Source organism: Chaetodon auriga, chromosome 4 (assembly GCF_051107435.1).
Source record: "Chaetodon auriga isolate fChaAug3 chromosome 4, fChaAug3.hap1, whole genome shotgun sequence".
Classification (NCBI taxonomy): domain Eukaryota; kingdom Metazoa; phylum Chordata; class Actinopteri; order Chaetodontiformes; family Chaetodontidae; genus Chaetodon; species Chaetodon auriga.
The window spans coordinates 20761949-20781866 of NC_135077.1; the positions used below are offsets into that span (position 1 = coordinate 20761949).

The 19918-nt window shown below is 43.6% G+C and overlaps 3 protein-coding genes across 6 annotated transcripts; 2 read left to right on the plus strand and 1 right to left on the minus strand.

The window, feature by feature from the left end:
* Window positions 1-448: 448 nt before the first annotated feature.
* ucp1 (uncoupling protein 1) lies at window positions 449-2764 on the plus strand. 3 transcript variants are annotated; one of them, XM_076728215.1, is made up of 6 exons: window positions 449-579; window positions 870-1068; window positions 1584-1781; window positions 1872-1973; window positions 2233-2413; window positions 2542-2764. In XM_076728215.1, exons 1-6 carry the CDS (start codon window positions 454-456, stop codon window positions 2654-2656), a joined length of 921 nt encoding a protein of 306 aa, XP_076584330.1. In that variant the 5' UTR covers window positions 449-453; the 3' UTR covers window positions 2657-2764. The 3 variants fall into 3 exon arrangements, with proteins under 3 accessions (XP_076584330.1, XP_076584328.1, XP_076584329.1); XM_076728213.1 differs by lacking the exon at window positions 1872-1973 and having other exon boundaries at window positions 454-579; XM_076728214.1 differs by lacking the exon at window positions 1584-1781 and having other exon boundaries at window positions 454-579.
* Window positions 2765-3096: 332 nt separating this feature from the next.
* On the minus strand, window positions 3097-14246 carry elmod2 (ELMO/CED-12 domain containing 2). 2 transcript variants are annotated; one of them, XM_076728212.1, is made up of 10 exons: window positions 13791-14246; window positions 11626-13490; window positions 9903-10050; window positions 9783-9811; window positions 7659-7756; window positions 7403-7532; window positions 6522-6655; window positions 4325-4393; window positions 3988-4121; window positions 3097-3859 (listed from the first exon to the last, which is right to left on the minus strand). In XM_076728212.1, the coding sequence occupies exons 3-10, from the start codon at window positions 10045-10047 to the stop codon at window positions 3699-3701; spliced, it is 900 nt and encodes a 299-aa protein (XP_076584327.1). In that variant the 5' UTR covers window positions 10048-10050; window positions 11626-13490; window positions 13791-14246; the 3' UTR covers window positions 3097-3698. The 2 variants fall into 2 exon arrangements, with proteins under 2 accessions (XP_076584327.1, XP_076584326.1); XM_076728211.1 differs by having other exon boundaries at window positions 13638-14246.
* gprin3b (GPRIN family member 3b) lies at window positions 14093-19642 on the plus strand. The gene is made up of 2 exons (XM_076728210.1): window positions 14093-14539; window positions 16718-19642. The coding sequence occupies exon 2, from the start codon at window positions 16801-16803 to the stop codon at window positions 19012-19014; it is 2214 nt and encodes a 737-aa protein (XP_076584325.1). The 5' UTR covers window positions 14093-14539; window positions 16718-16800; the 3' UTR covers window positions 19015-19642.
* The last annotated feature ends 276 nt before the right edge of the window (window positions 19643-19918 follow it).

A 19918-nucleotide genomic window follows, 5' to 3' on the forward strand; every position in this document is an offset into this window, starting at 1 on the left:
GTGTCTGCACTGTGGGGTAAATTGAACATTGACTTTCTGACAGCGTGTGGACTTTGATTAGAGCCGTTCAGGAGTACACAGTAACGCCTCTCTGTGGATGTCATAAAAAAGCCCGTCAGACGGTATATAAATACAAAGCTAAAGATGCATCTTTCCTTTCTGTGGAGTCGGGCCCTTCATGGATTATAATCTGGCCAATCAAATCCTGCCCGGCAGCAAACAACTGAGGATCAAAAGGAGCCTACAAGTTTTAGACACACATGTAAGTATGTTTAACATCATCAATCCACCGGCGACATGATGCACAGACCTTTCGGTTTAGAACAGGATGATAATTATCTGAGGTTAATGTCCACTTGGTGGGTTTCTGCAGGTGAATCCTGCTCATGTGATCTCATTGTGTCTGTGTCTCTGTGTGCTTGTGCAGACCTTGAACCCCCAGTATTAGGAACCATGGTGGGACTTAAACCCTCAGACGTTCCCCCTCCACTGGGGGTGAAGATGGCGAGTGCCGGGGCAGCAGCCTGTATAGCTGACATTGTCACATTTCCTCTGGACACAGCCAAAGTCAGACTGCAGGTACCTGTTCAGACTAACCTTCATTCATCTCCAGTTTCCACGTTTTCTTCACAGTCGCTGCAGTGCATCTGATATATTGTGATAATGATCTTCAGCTACTCTGCTTTTGGACGCTTTGGAACACAGTGTGATGTTGGAAGCTATTGATTGAGCAGCCTGACTTCATCACCCACCGATCAGTTGCACCCATGCACACTTGTGTTGCTTCACGCCGCTCCGTTCAGTCTAAAGGTTTCCTGCTCTTGTTCTGTAAAGCTGGTTTTAGCTTTGTGTACAATCCGTGACCCCAGATTCAGGGAGAGGCGAAGGCAGTGGGAGGCATCCGCTACAGAGGCGTGTTTGGGACCATCAGCACCATGGTCCGAACGGAGGGGCCCAGGTCTCTGTACAACGGGCTGGTGGCGGGTCTGCAGAGACAGCTGTGCTTTGCCTCCATCAGAATCGGCCTCTACGACAATGTAAAAAATTTCTACACTGGTGGCAAAGACAGTAAGTGGCTGCTTTTGGGGCACAGAAACTGTCACAAACCACAACCCTCACATGACAGATGAATATCCGCTCCAGCCAGTTTCATTCATAGAGCCCAAAATCACAAATTTCTCTCAGAGGGCTTTATAAGGTGTACGACATATCACATCCTTTATTGTCAGAGCTTTGATTCAGTGGTGGGGGGGTCCCTTACACTGGGATGACAGGTGTGCAGCTGCTGCTCTGAGTACAGTGCATGAAGAGTAACAGCAGCATTGAGATACAATGACATCACTAAGTAAATAAAGTGCACCAAATGTATATTAAGTAAATATCAGGTGTAATAAAGAGTGTAAGTGTAGTGCAGGAAGCTGTAGTAATGTAATACATGTGCATTCACACATACACACGGAGTATCTGTGACTCCAGATACAGACAGAGGAGACAACATTTACTCTAATTAAGTACTTTGAAACTATACTAGAGTAAATATACTGAGTTATATTCCTCCATTGTTCCTGTCTGTCCGTCTCCAGACCCCGGTGTGCTGGTACGTATCCTGGCCGGCTGCACCACAGGCGCCATGGCGGTGTCCTTTGCACAACCCACAGATGTGGTCAAGGTTCGATTCCAAGCCCAGACGAACCTGGACGGAGTGGCCCGGCGCTACAGTGGCACCATGCAGGCCTATAAGCACATCTTCCAGAATGAGGGCATTCGTGGACTCTGGAAAGGTGCCGTTTAGGAAGCCCCAGAAATGATTCAGGATCATTCATAAAGAGTAAGAAAACACAGACGTTATTGTTCTTTTCTGGCGTCTGCAGGGACTCTGCCCAACATCACACGAAATGCGCTGGTCAACTGCACAGAGCTGGTTACATATGATCTGATCAAGGAGGCCATCCTCAGACACAACCTGATGTCAGGTGAGTGGGAGAGCGGAGAGAGCCGATTGGACAGGAGTCCACACACCCTCTCACCCTGTTAACTCCAGCACAGCTGATAACAGCGTGCGTGCTTGTACAGAACGTATTTTCCCTGCACAGTGCCGTAAATACAGAAGTTAATCTGAATGATGAGCCGTTCTCAGGGTTGCACAATGTGCTGACGTTTCCACGCCGCTCAGCTCGGAACAAAGGCCCTCTGCTGACTGTCGTTCACTCTGTGCTTGCTTTGTGTCTCCAGACAATCTGCCTTGCCACTTTGTCTCTGCGTTCGGTGCCGGCTTTGTTACCACAGTGATTGCTTCGCCGGTGGATGTGGTGAAAACGAGATACATGAACTCACCGCCAGGCCAGTACAAGAGCGCCATCAACTGCGCCTGGACCATGTTGACTAAAGAGGGGCCGACGGCCTTCTACAAAGGGTGAGCCCTCCCTCTGTGCACCCTCTGTCCAGGGGTCGTTTGCATTGAGGTCATGTGATAAAAGCCTTCTAGCAGTGCTGCGTTTGTGGACCCGTTCAGCTTCACCACAAACCTCTCGTTTCCTGCAGATTCGTGCCCTCGTTTCTGAGGCTGGGATCGTGGAACGTTGTGATGTTTGTCTCATTTGAACAAATCAAGAGAGCCATGATGGTCACCAAGAAGAGGATCGATGCCACAAACTGAGCTTGACTGAAGAACCTGAACCACCGCCGAAGAAACCCGACGATTATCAGATCACATTTTAGTTTTATTCTCTTTGTCTTCTGGCGACAAAGAAGGAAATCCTTTGTTGAAAAAGGAGTTTCGGACAATCTAGCTTTTATTTGGACTTGATGTTGAACTGATGTGTACAAGTACTGCAGTTTTTCTTTGTATTTATAATTTTTCATAATGAACCCATTCCAAATTGAATGGGATCGAATGGTGCGAACGTGAAGTCGTTGCAGCCTCTGCTGGGAAAGTCTGCACTTTAACACCAGTGCACCTTCACATGAGCAGGAACACTGGTGCCAGTAACATGTAAAACAGGTTTGTGTGAACCCGAAATATATTCCACTTGTTTTACAGACCCCGTGCTTGCTCATTAACTTGCAGTGCCGCTTCCTCCACACAGAGCGCAGGTGAAAACATCAAAATGTGTATTTATTAACTTTGAGTAAGATGTGTTAAACATTACATACCTTCCTCAAAAGTAACAAAGCAATAAAAATGCAGGATCAGTCTTCAGACGTACAAATTTATGAAAACGGAGGCAAACGACCACTTTGAGTTCCACATCACCTATATCACAGAATACAGACGACCTCGACGGGGACACGCTCAAGCCTGCACCAGTTTTTCTTTAGTCTCTGGACATACAAGTCAAATTCCTGAGCAGGACAACTGTGAGAACACATGCGTCTTGTTTACATAAATACAAACAAAAGGGTCACATATATGGTGGTTATTTGGTGTTTTTCAACAGACCTGTTGTCACTGCAGCCCTCACTTCCTCTTTAAGAGTCTTAATTAAACACCGGAGTGGTCTTTGTGAGGTACAGCAGTTGGTTAGAGTTGTGCTCTATTTTAAAAACCTTAATTATCACCGTGACGAGACGAACAGAGCGTGACGATGGATCACTGAACCAACGGAGGAGCATTTATTTGTCTGAATGAAGCAGCTCCGCTCTTTTCTGACTAAAACAACCCGGGGCCGTCCAGAGGTCAGGGAATGTTTCTGAATGTGTTAGTTTTTTTCAGAGCGGACAGTCAGCGTGAGGGACACGTCGGGCTCCTGGAGGTGACTTTTGACGATGTTATGGAATTTTTCTCTGTACTGATTGAACTGCATGATGCTTTCTGGTTCTTCTGCCACCCAGAATTTATCGAATTCATATGCCAGATAACCTGGAGGAGAAGAAACAAACATTTAGAGAACAACTTTTCACCTTCTAATAGACAATGTTGTATTTTTCGAGCAGAAAAAAAAGTCTCGGAGGTGTTGAAAAGGTGTAGAAAACTGATTTCTCACTCACAGTACAGCTGATGGAAGTGCTGGAGTTCAGGTGTGCCCTGTACTGTGTTGTAGAAATGGGGTTTCAAAGCACCACTCTTCAGGAGGCTGTAGGCCATCTCTGTCAAATTGATCCCAACTATTGCATATGAATACCTGAAACATGAGAAATATGAAATCGGCGTGAGGGGCAGGACACATGGAAGACACGGAGAACCCTGTGAACTGTGGAAAAAGGACCTGACTCTGGTCGGCAGGTCTGGTTAAAAACACAGTGATGCAGTGATTTTGGGAAGATCAAACTTTAGTCACAACACTGACAGAAAACACGAATACAGCACATGTTTGATGACTCTTACCCTAGTTTAGGATGGTTTGCGTGAGACAACACCTGACGAGCCTCCTCTGTGTAGTTTTCACTGAAAAAACTGTAAGAGAGCAAAACCATTTCATACAATTATTATTTCCTGTGTTTAAGTCATTTCCTGTGCTTCCACTTGCTGATTTAGTCTAAAGCTGAGATCATGTTCACCAGAAACCATTTAACATTTTCACACCTCAAAGTCTGCTTACAGGTCTTGAGGAGAACAGCTGGAGTATCTGACAGCTGTATGAAGCATTTTGTGACTCCACAGTGATAAACTGCCTCCTAAAGCGGCGTCCACCTGAGTCGTTTGGGGCTGAAGACTACAAATCTGAAAGAGAAACAAGCCTGAATTCTCGACTGCTGCGACCACGTACATGCACGTGTCTACCATCAGCGCATTCATGCATTCACGCTCTCATAACCTCACAAAAACGTGACCTCCATGGCAAATGTCTGCCTCCGAGGGTGAAAACGATGGCTGTCAAAAGGTGGAGAGATTACTGTGGAACCCACCAAGAGAACGTGGGGGTCTCTGACTGAACTGCCAGCGGTTGAGCTGCATTGTGACAAAAGACAAATGTATAGAATAAACTACAACTACAACCTTGCAGGTGTAAACCTCCGTCGGCCAATCAAGTTACAGCTTACATCCATGTCGGTCCAGACTCTGATCATACAGTGGTGAAGATTGTAATGGAAGTTAATAAAAGGTATTAAGTGTATTTTTTAGTGAAATGTTCTCTCTATACTGAGCTTCATCACACGGAACAACGACAATCACCTGAAGATCAGTATCAGCTCAACCAATCAGCTCGTGGCAGACGGTGAATGCTGCTGCAGAGAAGCTGCAAACTGTAAAACGTGACGCTTCACACACACGTTCAAGCCGACAGCTCAGAGGATCAAACAATCAGCACAGACTGAAGATCAGAGTCATTAATTCAGCATCTGAGCGGAGGTGAAATATGGTCACAGTCTGCCTTCAGTTCCTGAGGGACGGTGTTCAGTAAGGGACAGAAAAGAGTTTCTGCAGAACATGACGATGTCACAGCGATATAAACATCATCACTTCATCCCTTTGTGTGAAGTTTTGTCACGATTAGCGCATAAATCCCTGAGTTCTGGTGAAATCCCTGTTCTGTGAGCTCACAGTGACCTTTGACCTTCGCAATCTAATCAGTTCATCACTGAGTCTGAGTGAGCTGTACAGACTGATATCACGTTCATGAGAAGGGGCCTGACAGACGGACAGACAGCCTGAAGACACAGAGCCTCAGACTGTCTCTGGTTCAGCTGTCGATGTTCATCCTGTTTTAAAAACTGTCCATTGTGAGTCTGACTTTGTTAGAAGAGTTCGACGTCTAACTGTTGGAGTAGTCTTTAAAAAAAACAGCATGGTACATTCATGGTTTTTATTATAAATGCTTCTTTTGTAGACTGACTAAATGAATGCATGTGTGTGTGTGTGTGTAGTACACACTGATGCTGTGTTTGTCTGGGCTGTGTAGCCTCTGAACTGGAGGTTCCAATGGTTCCAACACTGAGAGGCGTAGACACACATGCATGAGTCCACACAGATCAATCATTCACAGGATCTGTGAGGCTCATCGTATATGTGCTCACAGATCCTACACAGTTTGAAAATGCAGCTTTTTCCACGTCTGTCATTCCAAACAGGGAGCCATGATGTGTTTCAAAGCATCTACACACAACAGGCGCTGACTTGAACGTGTGTTTGGATGCATGTTCCTCCTCTAACAGAGTCTGAACATCCTGAATGTGTGCACTGACCTTTGCTGCAGTTTTGCTTGGTTTTATGTTTTATGTTTGTCCAGCTGACTGTGCACTTTCAGGCTCCTGCTGACGCACAGCTGTGAAATACGTTGGACTCGTTTGGTCAACTGTCTGTATCTGTGCTGTGTCGCACCATTTCCTGATGTTTTGTCACTTCTCTTAGTTTACTGATTTCAAACCAATAGTTTAATCTCCACTACCAAATACTTGCAATCATACTTCTTAATGTCATCATGCTTTGACGTGAATGAAAACTTTGCCTTAAAGTTGTTTCCATCATAGACACATTTTGGCACAGAGGCCAGGAGATGGTTTGAACGCTCAGCACTGATAACGTGTGCAGCTCTTTATAACTTGGTTAATAAATGTCTCACTGTCATTCATTGAGGACTCACACAAGGTTGATTAGGCCCAGCATGCCCATTCCTCTGAAGTCAGTCTTGGGATCATCTCCTTGGAATCCAATGTCTCCCCACTGTTTGGTTATCCTGGACTCCAGTTTGACTGTTGGCATCAACAGGTCCCACAGCTGAGAGCACAGATGATTCTGGGGTTACACATTTTAATTAAAACTGTACTGAGTTACAGATGAAACGATGAACATTTTAGCTTCATAAACAGATCTCTCATCGTGCTCTTTCACTGTGCCGTCTAACTCCGCTAAATTTCTTCGGTTTCACTAAACTTTTACATTTGGTGTCTCTTTGTTAAGGTTCAGCGACTTTCACTGAGTCTTATGTTAACAGGGCAGGTCAGTTCATGGTCTTCAGTCTGTACTGAGAGCGTTTTATCTGCCCCATGTTGTGGACTTGCTCAGTTTTTGTTGATTTGGTAATATCTTCCATGATGGATAAGGAGGCTGCATTATTCGTTGTGTAGACTGTCGATGTCTGCACGGGGCGTTTTATTTTGAAATCTGACTGGATTCTTTATGCTGTTCCTGTGTGTGACTTCCTGCCCGGCTTGATCTGCTCTGTGCAGCTTGACGCAGCTTCCATTAAAAAATACACTGAGTGCATATTTTCAGTGGAGCTGCTTCTCAAATCTGCTGCAGCACTTTTTCTGGTGGAAACAAGCTCTGTCTGGAACGGCTGCCATCAGCTCCAGAGGCTGCGATGAAGCTGTGCCACGTGGAATCTGCAGTTTGCAGGTGAGGGTTTTAAAAATCCACTAAGGCTGATCCGGACGTTTTTCTTCTGTGGAACAGTAACCTCATAGCTAAAACATGATTCAGCAGTTTCTTTACTAAAGTATGGATCCAGACACAGGAACACACCTTCAGCAGCATGGCCTCGTGGTCTTGGTTCTCTGAATTGTAGACATCTTTTCTCAAGTCTTCCACAGTTTCGTACAAGCTGCTGTGTCCTGTAATCTGTAACAGACAGATATGGAGGCTTTCCTTGAACCTAAAGGAGATGAAACAAATAGTAAATAAATTGATTCAAAAATTACACTGAACTAAATGTGACTTGGAAATGGAGGGGTTGCTGGTGTGAAGCACCCTCAAAAGAACAGATAATAAGTGACCTTACAGTGGATCTTTCTGAGGTTTGACATTCTTCACTTTCATGATTTCATCCACACAGTGTTCCAGTTTATCCTTTCTGACTTTCAAAGCTCCTCTTAAAACCTACAGAGCAAGAAAGCACAGGAGAGGAGGAGGTGGTCACAGAAAAGTAATCACGCAGCGAGCAACCACAGAAAATGGGCATAGTGGCTCCTAAGTAATCTACTGCAGAGATAAAACACCTTCAGAAATCAGCCTCAGGCACAATGGAAAAGATGACCATGCACTTCTGTTTCTTCACTGAATGGACTGTTGATCAGAAAATGCTTAACTAGCTTCAATCACAAATGACAGTCAGTTCATCTCTGCTTGGCAAGTGTGTTGAAAGATAAGGGCTGATTAAGCTCACAGGATCGGTCTTTATTGGAGTTCACACACACACACCAGCCTCACAGATAATGAAGGAGGTCAGCACAGATGTTTACTTTACACTTCACATGAAGCCAACGCTGGCATCTCGAGTCTGGCTCCTGCATAGGCCGAATTTTCGGAGGGGTTGTAACACCCCCAATAATCAAAACCAGCCAAACAACCCCCCGATAACCTTTTGAAAGTACTTATTTTAATAAAACATTAATAGATTGTCGATTATTTTATGTAATTCAATAAACAACAAAAAACACACACAGAAGGAAGAGCTCTGTCCTAAAGGACGTGTGCTGCTGTAACGGCCTGACTAACACTAACACTCATCAGTCAAATAACTCAATGATTTTTGTTAGCCCTTGAACTGTTAGCTGATGTTAGCTATTTGGTAGTTTGCTAGCATATGGATAATATGAGGTAAGTTAGCTAGCAGGGGAGGATGGTTTGAAAAGGTCAGGACTTAGTTCATAGGAGAACGTCTTGGTTTTTGGTGTTTCTGTACGCTGTAAAAAATGCTAACGTGTGTGTGCTGCGTACACATCAATGTTTTCATGCTGCAGTGTTTCAAAGTCAATTCTATATCTTAGTGGAAACCTGTTTAAGGACTTTAGTTTTGGGTTTTGTGGTCATTTTGCTTTGTTTGTCTGAGATGAGCTGATTCACCTGTAAAGCTTTGAGGCAGCTTAAGGCCTTGATAGCTATCAGTGCTGAAAAAACACCACAGAAGTATAATGAAGATGAAGGGATAAAACACTGTGGCATACAGTAGAAGGCTGGACATAAATTCAGTGGAGGATAAAGCTGGAATCCAAACTGTGTGCATTAGAAAGGTTCTTTTATCAGAGCTTATGATTGGATGGTGTTCCTCTGCACTGCTTAGGACACATATCATGTTGTTCAGGTGTGTCTCTTCGCCTCGTGTAAAATAGAAATTCAAACCCCCTCCAATGTTTAACCCAAAGTTAAGCCCTTGGGCTCCAGACACGTTCTGTTCCTCCAAACGCCAAACGGTTGCTCGCAATGACCCTGTTAGCGACGTTAAGGGTCTCTATGGAGACAAAAGACACTGAAACGGTTTCACTGGAAACAGAAAAACAGCATCCAGTGTGCCTTTAAGAACTTTGACTAAGTGACCTGCGAGTATAAAATGCATGATGTGACTGTGTTGTGTTTTTAAGATTTATGGTTATGTTTCACTGTGTGACCATTAGAATATTTCTTGCCTCTGTGTGTTCTTGTGTTGTTCTTATATTTTGTGAGGATAAAACATTTTTGTACATCTGCAACTATTAATTATTTCTAAATTAACTAATCAAATTGTTTAATTATGCTACTAAAGTTGTCATTTCAACAGCCAAAATAAATATACAAACACATAAAAGATCATTAATTTGCACTGACATTAAAACAAATGCATGTAAACAAATGCTCAAGGTTCAGAAGTCGATTCTGCTGACAAATGACAGAACGAACGTCATTAACAGGTCATGGTTATAGATCATTTTGCTGTTTGTTGTTCATCAAGTGGTCATGTGTTTGCCTTTTTTGCGCTTGAACATAAATTAACAGAAGCTGTCATATGGAAAGCTATTCTTAAACCACAACTACAGCAGCCGAGCCTGGAAACAGCCCAAGAACAGTCCTGAGTATCAGCAACAAAACTGTCCCTATAAACCAAAACCAGGTGAAAAAACCACAGTCAACAACGGAAACACTTCCTTACCTTGTTCTTGGATGACTGGAGAGAATATTCTACAATAGGACACAAGAGGCAGGTTAAAATCATTTCACAGAAATATACTCAACGGTAAAAGTAGACCAGATTTGGGATGGTTTAATTCACCTGCTTTTGTTGTCCTTGCAGCTCCAGGCTTGTATCTGGAGCAGATTCTCTGCAGCTCACACGTCCCAGTGGCCTGTCTGATGAGCCACTTCAGCCAGTATCTCAGGAACGATGTGTACACATACTGCCAGATATACCCCAGCATCTCCTACAGCATGGACAGAGAAAAGACACCGTTTAATATGCAATCTAATACACATTTTAAACATTTGTCTGATAAGCCGCTTTCAGAGCGAATGCCTGAAAAGGGTGCTTGACTCAGCCCACCATCACTGACGGATGGCGCTGCATAAGGAATCATTTGATTTTATTCTAGGGTGCAAAAAATGTCCGTGCAAGCTGTGGATCAGTTAACTACCTGAGCTGTATAAAGGTCAAGTTAACATGTGATCAAAGCCAGTGAAGAGTTCAATACTACTGAACACTGATGCAAGAAAATATTAATACCTTCTGACATTGGTGACAAGTAAAAAATAAGTCAAATAAAGGAATAAAAGTAAGTAAAATAAAGTTTTTTTTATTCTTAACTATATAAAAAAATCTTCAAGTTAAAGTCCTGCCATCATATTTAATCAATATATTCTAATCTCAAAATTCAATTAGGCTTTACTGGCATGAATATATTCAAACATAGTATTGCCATTACAATTATTAACAAAGCATACTTAATATATAGAAAGTTGAGGCATTCATTGGTACATTTTATATTATCAGTGCATAAACATGATAGCAGGGATTTACTGTTTAACTGGACATCCAGTTTACTACAAAGCAAAACAGGCCAAGGAGAAACTGGAACCATCAAATGTTTGAATGGAAAATGACCCAAACGATTGATCACTCTAGCAGAAGAGTTGTGGCTCAACTAATCGGTTAATTGACCAAATGCTGCAGCTGAAAATTTTATGTACTTTTTATACAGTTGAGCATTTTGACCTACAACCGGCTGATCATAAGCTTTGTATAAAAATATGTAAAGTAACTGTAGTGGAATAGAAGTGTAATGTCACATAAAGTATAAATACTCAAGAAACTCACATCTGCCACTAAACTGGATTTAAGAACACTGCTTGAGTAAATGTACTTACGTACTTTCTACTACTGCCTCACAACACTCACCACAGTGTCATTATCACGAACAGGTGTGACATGATTGTCATCATGACAATGGCCACTGTTCGGAGCAGTTGAGACGATATTCAGCGTTTAAAACCAGACTAATTTATTATTCAGTATGAGGAGATCAGCTGATAGTGCGTCACCATGAAAATACAAATACATAACATGGAATAAGACGGGATCGGGTTAATGAGAGAAGGACAGCTAACGGAAGACGACTAGCGAACAGCCAAAACAATAGCACTGTCACTGTAACACGTTAGCTAGCATCGACGCTAATGCTAACTACACACTAATGTGCCCATTCGGTTTGTGTGCAGCTACAAACGTTTGGCGAGTTAAGTGGCGCTTTATAAAGCGACATGACCACTGAACATTACTGTTAGCAAACAGCTAGCTAGTTACCTCTAATTTTAATTAACTAAACTAACTAGCTTCAGAAGTCAGAGATGACAGCTAACCGTCTCAGACAACAGGTTGTCATTGTATTCGCCCAACTGTTAGCTAAGTTAGCTGACGAATTTTAACCGAGATTAGTTTGCATCGAAAACCCTGTTGTATTTGATGGTATTCACAACGAGCAAGAAGGCGAAATTAATCTTACCCTACTGTCGAGGAGACAACGTCGCCACGCAAAAATATATCCAAACTTATACTCCCTTGCAAGCTAACAGCCGTGTGTTAAGGTTAGCAACGCTTCTCTTGACAACAGTCTGGCTCTGGTGCGTTCAAGGTCTGACCAGACACGTAGTAGTCCCCATATAATGCAATTAACACGAATCATGGAAAGTAAAGATTTTTGAAAGGCATGAACACTTTTATTTTAGAATTACATGCAGATTCTTGTAAAGATTTTTTTTATAAAGCGAACGGGTTGCAATTTGTCCCAAAAATGGCGGACACGCTGTGAGAAACGGTTTTTGAAGTTGTAGTTAAGGCTGAATTGTGTGACGTCTTTGAACATAGCACACGCCAGCCTGTCAATGACGCTTTCAACGCTGCTGCAGCGCCACCTACTGTCCATTCTCACTGTCTGCACCGGCCTGCAGTGCACAGACTGCTTCACAGCTGCAGAGGAATACAGATGACTTATCGTTCAAAAATGGTGAGCGCTGTATGAACCAGCTACATAATTCGTCATAATTCGTGAGGTATTTACCCACTGAAGCATCATGACTCAAAGTCCTCAAGACGTTGGGTGAATATTGTTGCATTCTGCAGATAAGGTTGGTTTCTACCTAGTCAAGTATTTGCCTTTCCCAATTTAACCACAAGATGATGCCAGACCCACAATATGACTGTGTGCGCCAGATTAAATTGATATTAAAGTCTATTTCTAAAATATACCAGTCATGCTATATCACTGATATTTTGTGTCAATTATTCCATAGATACCAATGAGTTTTGCACCTTCTGTGTCATAATCTCTAGCCACTGTTTAAAAAGCTGGCAACTGACGACACATTATTATCATTAAATTATACTTATTCTCACCAACTGTGTCATCTCTTCTACACTGAGTGCACACAAGCCCTAACCCTGAAGCAGATGGCGGGCATATCAACAACACATGCAGTCTATCCTGAGTTGCTCACCAATGGTGCACTCCACTGTAATTAAGTCACAGTCTACCTTCTCACCTAATCAGTCCCTCTGGGCTTTTAGAGGCTGGAGGTCTATCCCGTACAATTACTGTATTCTAGAAGGAGTTCCTGTCTCAGACCCAGGCTGTGTTTGAAAACTGAATCCCCAAAGTAACCACTTAGGTTATAACAATAGTCTGAAAGATTAGACAAGGCTGAGCTAGGAAGCGGCTACTAATGCTAACACTAAAACTAAATACTAAAAATGAAATTAACAAAAATGAAAAGCAGCAAATTCTCACACTTGAGAAACTGGAACCGTGAAAATGAATCAAATGCACATCAAACTAGTTATCAATTAAGGTTCTGTCAATCAGATGTGATTAATTGACTAATCGCTTCAGGTGTACTTTTGTGTGTAAAAATTTTAATCTGTAAAGCAACTAGTGACTAAAGCTGCCAACAAATAATGGCATTGATGATGTTTTCAAGGCAGTTAGAAGAAAACAAACTCCCAATGCTGTTTCTCTTATCAGGAAAGTCTCGACCAAAACACAAGAGGACTAGCAGGGACACAGAGAGATCCAGTGCTGGTGGGGGTTTTCTGAAGTGCATAGTACGCTCGAGAGTGACGGCTTGAAATCAATGAGACATCCCTCTAATTGTCTTTCATGATATAATAATACAGTGTGTGCTTGGAATGCCACGCTCGATATCACAGCCTTCCTTGAGTTTGTGTTTCCTTGGCCACTGCATCCCGTTCATGTCCTCTTAATCATCCTGTGACCCCTCAGATGGATCCTGTGACCTCCAGTTTTGGGGCCACCAGTCAGGACAGGCCCTCAACAGTAAGTGAGTAGACAAGAGGAAAAAGCTTCTTTCTCTGCTGTGGAGAAGCAGAAGATGCATATTACAAGTCCACTGCAAAACTGCAAATATTTGGTTAAATTTTACATCTTTCCTGCATGGAATCAGTGACATGTATCTGCTTTAAAACACAGCGTGATTTGGGCAATCATTGTTCACAACACACCGTTTTACAGCAGCTCTTCTGTCGTCCAAAAGGGAGAATTCATTCCATCATTTAGTGAGTTTCGTCTGAATGGATCTATATGGCAGGAGAGTGCAGCTACACTGAAATAAGCGCATGTTTGAGAGAGCAGCAGACTTGACGATGGAGTCTCACCTGCTCTAAATGTCCTCATTAGACAGGTGATGTATTCAGCAGACCTCTTAAAAAAAACTTCTTCATTTTCCAAATGCGGTTTGTAACGTGAGCTGATTTTACTCAGAAACACAACCTGATATTCCTCCACGCAGCCCTTCAGACATCCTGTAAACAACACACAGGTCTTCTCATAAATCCATGTCTGAATGATGCAAAAAAAAAAAAAAAAAAAGGCGCAGCAACATAAATGATCTCCTGTTGGAATATTATGGGCTGGCTTCGTAGACAAACCGTAATGCTGCCCGCATCTATAAGTAATCAGTTTGCAAGTGACGCTCCTGTGGACGCCTGCGGCTGATACAGCTCATCCTCTCCCCCATTCATCCATTCATCTGCTTTACTCTGCTGCACCACGTTGCCTGCGCTGGTCCCAGCTCAGTGTGGGATAGCACACACCATGACAGGTCCATTTTGTGAAGGGTGCACTTTTTCTTGGCACAAGGCGACGCTGGTAAAGAGCCCAGAGGCAGCATCCATCGGTCGGACCGCGGTGACTCATTGCGCACGGTCAGTCAGTCAGGGTGCTTGAATTTTGCGCTTTGCTGTGGAGGATCGATACCTCTAAGACCCATATTCTGGTGGAAGGCGTGGCTTGGTGTCACCGACACAGGGTTGATTTTCCATATTCATTTCAAGGGTTTAGCCTCATTTCACTGACAGACGCGCAAACGGCACCCTAAGGTCCGGGACACAAAGCGCCTCTCAAGGTAAGACATCCTCACGTTTTCGTTAGACTGCTCTCCTCCGTGTCAGATGTTAAATTTGTCCGCAAGGTCAAATCAAATCAGCAAATATCAGTCGCCTCTGAGATGCTGGGGTGGGACAGGACTGCAAATGTAGGCTACAGTACAAGACAGATGTTAGATGTTAATCGCTTGTGTGCGTCACTTTAATGTATGTAATGTTTGCGGTTGTGCATGAATGCACATTCTGCATGCATTCTTACTGCTAGTTCCAAACTGCTGCAGACTAAAACACACAATGATCCCACACACCAGGGCGTTTTAATGATGTTGAATGTCTAATTACAGGCAGGATGTGCTTTCCATAAATATTTGCACTTTGACAACAGACACGCAGATGTATAGTGGAGAGCACACACACGAATGGGCTACACCTGTCCACGACCCAAAACAGAAGCCTCCCACCCTGTTTCATTTAAGTCACACTTAAAAACGCTTCGTTCAGGTCACCAAGTGCATTAGGAGGAAGATGATTGTGGTTTGAATAAGAGGGGCAGGAATGATTATTCTGTATTCTTGAATAATCCAAACATAAACATGACCTGGTTAGTCTCAAATCTGTTATGCTTGTTGTTTTCGCTGCCAAAGAGGAGCACTGTGGAGACTTGTGATGATGCTCGTCGTTGTGAGGAAGGAGAATGACTGGAAAGACAAGGCTGGTTCTAACAGATGAAGTGCACATTATGCAGAATGGATTATCATCAGTAATGTCACCGAAATGGAAATGGACCACTTGCTCTCTGTGGACCACTGAATTATCAATTGCTGGCTCTTCCTCTATGGATGGAGCCTATAGGCTGATCTGTATGACTGAAGTCTTGATCACAATGAAATTTATTGTCTGACTCCAAAGGACACATTAAATGCACAGCTGGCCCAGATGCTTTTACACTTTTAGGAGACAGACTGAGATGGAGTCATCCATCAGGCCTGGGATGAGCAGACCTGTGAAACTGTGGGTCAGTGACTAGAATTTATACAGAGCTGATTAAGAGACAGAAGAGGGTCTCAACACACACACACACACACACACACACACACACACACACACACACACACACACACACCTTTGTGGCTTTCAAACCTTTCCTGTTTATATTTCCTTAAAAGTGTTGTGACAGAAAAAAGGAGTTGAAATTAAAGTTAAAGGTAGTTAAAATGAGAAATTGTGATTGTTTTCAAGCAACACTTTGAGTATATGAGGCCATTTGCTGAGTAATCTTTGAAATGTAGCCTTACATTAACAATGCTGTGCCATTTCTAAGAGATTACAGCAATAAGCATTGAATTCAACTCATATAACAACAAGATCAGAGGGGAACAGAAGAGGGCTTGACCAGTTACCTCACACATCTCCTTAAACTGTAGCACTGAACATGAACATGAACTTCAAATGAGATTTTAGTGACACTGCCAAGCAGACACATAAATTAGGGAATTTTGGAAACAGACGAGACCGTTGAGCCCAATGAAACTCCACTGAATGTGGAACATCCCCATTTTTTAATCTGCTTTATCTGTAAGCACTTTCAGCCTACATATGTCAAAGTCTTATTTCAGTACTTTGCTGACTAAACTTCCAGGTTTGTAAACTTTGCTTTGCTTTAGTCTGACACAGCATTTTTGCAAGCTCTTTGGGGATTACCCCTGTCATTCTTTCTTTTTTATTATTATTATTTATTTAGTCTTTTGTTATTTGTGCAATTGGATCAAGCAATTTGAATTCAAGATAGATTTAACTTCTTTAATGGCAGTTTATAAACACCTGAATGAAAAGACTCCAGAATGATTTCAATGATTTAAGTGTAAGGTCATTTATTTCTATAGTCACAAGAAAGTTTCACAGAGACAGAAAAGACAGGAAAAACACTCCAGGGCTAAATCAACAATTAATCACAAAGAAAACAAAAAGACATACAGTCTTCAGAGGGACCAGAGTTTGTCTTTGATTGTTCTGGTGCTTTGCATTTATTCTAACACTGATTATTTAAATGCATGTTAATGTCTGTTCAAAGAAACCTTTGCATGACGCTCGTCCAGGCACGGACCTCTGTGTGAGTCTGGCCTGACTGTTTAAGTTAATGAAAAGTGAAGCTCAGTCATTAAAAACAAACTAAGTCGATTTTTATTTTCCTCCTGTAGGAAATCACACAAAGTGACACTGGGGTATCTGTTTCCATCTTTGGATTACGACAATATTTAAAGACTGAAACAGTGAATCCGGCATGGGAACTAACCCAAAAAGGACAGTGACAGTCCAGATGGTGCCTCAGCTGGCTGTGGTGGACACGCTGGGCAATAAGGAGCCTAATGCCAACTGGGCTAAAGAGCCCAACCTCAAACTCTCTCAGGTCTGTCCAAACCCCACCCTCACTTCTCCCGACCACAAACAGGATAACTTACCTCTGACTGCTTCTCCCGCTAACACCATCCCACATACCCAAAAAACAGCGTCCAAGGCAGGTGAACCGGTTAGCAGCGCTGTGTCAGACAAACCAACGAATGGAAACCAGACAAAATCAGAGCTTGTCACAGGTGTAGGCCAACAGATGCCAGACCTGTCTCTAACAGGCCAAGCTGTGAGCGAGGCGGGAGCCGACCAGAGGGATTCTAACGCTAATATGAAAATGCTAAGCCTGACTGATGAAAAGGAAATCTGTAAGGCCGATGTGTCGCCAGCTCTTTCAGCCTCAAAGGTCGACATGCAGACCAATGACTTCAGAATAAAAGGGCCAAGTGCAGCGGAGCAGCAGAGTGCACAGCTGACATCCTCAGCCAAAGCCACAGCACGAGAAGACAGTAATAAACACGTTTCTCCAAATAACAGAAATCTTAACAACGCCTGTGAGTTAAGGCACACAGCATCAGAACCACAACACGATAATAAAGGGAGCGCTTCAGCTCCCAAAAACAAGGACGCTGGTATGCCACAGAAATCTCAAGAGCCTGATCATATAGGTAGCTGCTCACAAAGCTCTGTTAGTCCACAAGAGACACCCAAAACTCAACAAAGCATGGAAACTACTGCAGCTCCACTTAGCTCCACCACACCTCCATCACAGGGCACAGATGCAGAGGCCGGGTTGACAAATAAGATTTCCAGTTCAGCACATTCAGAGAAGGATTTGCCACCAGTAAAGACACCACACGTCTCCTCAGATAAACATCAGCAAGTGTCTCCACAGATGGACCCCTCCCCTCTGCCCCAGGCTATCAAAAACATGGCGGCATATGGGCAGGTGGCTGAGGAAAACAGCCACACTGACACAGCAGCCTTCGAAGGGCAGCAGCAGCGCTCCAAGCTGTACAGGGAGGCTTCCACGATGACCTTAACGCCGTCATCCACCCCAGTCAAGCAGCGTCACGATATGGAGGTTCAGGCGGTGGCTAACACGTGCAGCAAGGCTGTGGCCACAAGTCCAAGTCTGCTGCCCTTTGCTGTGACCCGCAGGCCGAGCAGTGGTGCAGTCCCCTGGGAGGAGGCGCAGAGCCTGGCTATAGTGTACCAGGTCGACAGGGGTGTGGGACTGCATCAGATGAACATCAGTACTCTATCCGCATCGACTGAGCCAAGGTCAGACAGACTCACGGTTGAGGCGGAGATGTGCCCCAACCAAAACGCCACTTTGCTTTTCCACTCGGATACTTTGTCCCAGCAGCAAGACAAAAGGCTGGGAGCAAAGCCTAAAGACCCGGGGTCAGCTCTCTGCAACACCCAGCCAGTTTATCAAATCAACATCGAACACAGCAACCACGCAGAGCAAGGAGGGACAGGCACCTCCCAGAAGAAACCAGGAGTCCAGACATCTGCAGTGAAAACAGCCACTGCTGAAACCCCCTCTCTCAAATCAGCCCCAGTGACAGCCGTTGCTACCAACGCTGGATCCGCTGACAGCAGCAAAGCTGCGCCGTCTCAGGCTGCTGTTACCACCGAGCCCAACCAGGCCCTGCCAGCAACAACAACAACAACAACAACCACTAAATCAAAGTCAGGTCTCACTAAAAATGAAGCTGGAAGTCCTGAAGAAAAGACTAAAGCTGGAGCTAAAGCCCCGACGAAGGAGGCAAAGTCCAGGAAACAGAAGACAGAACCAGAGAGACAGGAAGAAGAGGATGACCAATCAGGGAAGGAGAAAGGAAAGAGCATCCATGATGTCGTCTGGGATGAACAAGGGATGACCTGGGAGGTCTACGGTGCTTCTGTGGACCCGGAGTCCCTTGGTTTTGCCATTCAGAGCCACTTGCAGTGCAAAATCAAGGAGCAAGAGAGGAAACTGATCGCCCGGACCTCCCTCCGAAAGTCAGTCTCCGGTGCCGACTCGCCGCAGCAAGGCAGGAAGAACAAAAGGAGGCAGCCGAACATTTTCAGGTCAATGCTGCAAAATGTCAGACGGCCCAACTGCTGCGTGCGTCCCCCTCCCTCCTCCGTCCTCGAGTAGCACAGCACAGCACAGAGGTAGCCAGTGTCAGACTCCCCCCTTTTCCTAGAGGTCAAAATGTTTGTCCTCCCCTCGTCACGATTGCGATGCCACGTGAAACATTAATGGGACGACGATCCCTGTAAGTAAGTATACTGGAGTGTTGTAGCATAAAGAGTCAAACTGTTTGTGATGTTTGTGATCGAAGAAGGTAGGAAATAGAAGCATAAAACGAACAAGACTTATTTTCTAGAAATAGATATTCTAAAAAGAGAGAAAACAATTTTTGAATGACAAAGGCAATAATAGTGAAACGCATGTATATTAGTTACAATGGCAGTTGTATGACCTAAAATGAAGTCCAAACCATCACAGTAAAAGGCACTAATGATGGGGTAGACGTATTACTTACTGTCAGAATATTTGTGCAAATATATTCAACCAACATCTCATCACATTTGGTGCACTTGTTATATGTTTTTGAGGTGTTTTTTGGGGCCCTATATTTTTAAGATTGCTGTATTTTCTTTTTTTCGTGCACATTTATTTCCAGTGAGTGATTACGTTGTGCCAAAAGGGACTGTATGCAAACATGCACTGTTTAATCTCTGTTCTTCTTTGGTTTTCTATTAAAATGACAAAAAACTAAGTTGAGCTTTACATATTCTTCATTTCTGACCTCTTGGCAAGGACTTCAGGCAGGTACGACGTCCTCATGCTGATGATCGTTAAGCTTCTTTTTTTATTCCTTGACAAAAAGTTTTAACACTTAATGGAAATTAAAGCTCACAAAGGTAACTAAAACCTGAATAATAAAAAGGTAAATCAATCACATACCTCAAGAGGAGATAACGTTTGTGTTGAGGCCACATGTCAGGGGATGTGAGAGCAGCGGGCGACATCAGCGCAGTCCACAGGAGATGCA

Excerpts from the sequence above, each read along its gene's own strand:
- ucp1 (XM_076728215.1), top strand. The coding sequence starts at position 454 with ATGGTGGGACTTAAACCCTCAGACGTTCCCCCTCCACTGGGGGTGAAG. Across the intron at positions 1,069-1,583 it reads CTACACTGGTGGCAAAGACA|ACCCCGGTGTGCTGGTACGT; the intron begins GTAAGTGGCTGC and ends GTCCGTCTCCAG. Across the intron at positions 1,974-2,232 it reads CAGACACAACCTGATGTCAG|ACAATCTGCCTTGCCACTTT; the intron begins GTGAGTGGGAGA and ends TTGTGTCTCCAG.
- gprin3b (XM_076728210.1), top strand. The coding sequence starts at position 16,801 with ATGGGAACTAACCCAAAAAGGACAGTGACAGTCCAGATGGTGCCTCAG.
- elmod2 (XM_076728212.1), bottom strand. The coding sequence starts at position 10,047 with ATGCTGGGGTATATCTGGCAGTATGTGTACACATCGTTCCTGAGATAC. Across the intron at positions 9,812-9,902 it reads TGCAAGGACAACAAAAGCAG|AATATTCTCTCCAGTCATCC; the intron begins GTGAATTAAACC and ends GTCCTATTGTAG. Across the intron at positions 7,757-9,782 it reads TCCAGTCATCCAAGAACAAG|GTTTTAAGAGGAGCTTTGAA; the intron begins GTAAGGAAGTGT and ends CTTGCTCTGTAG.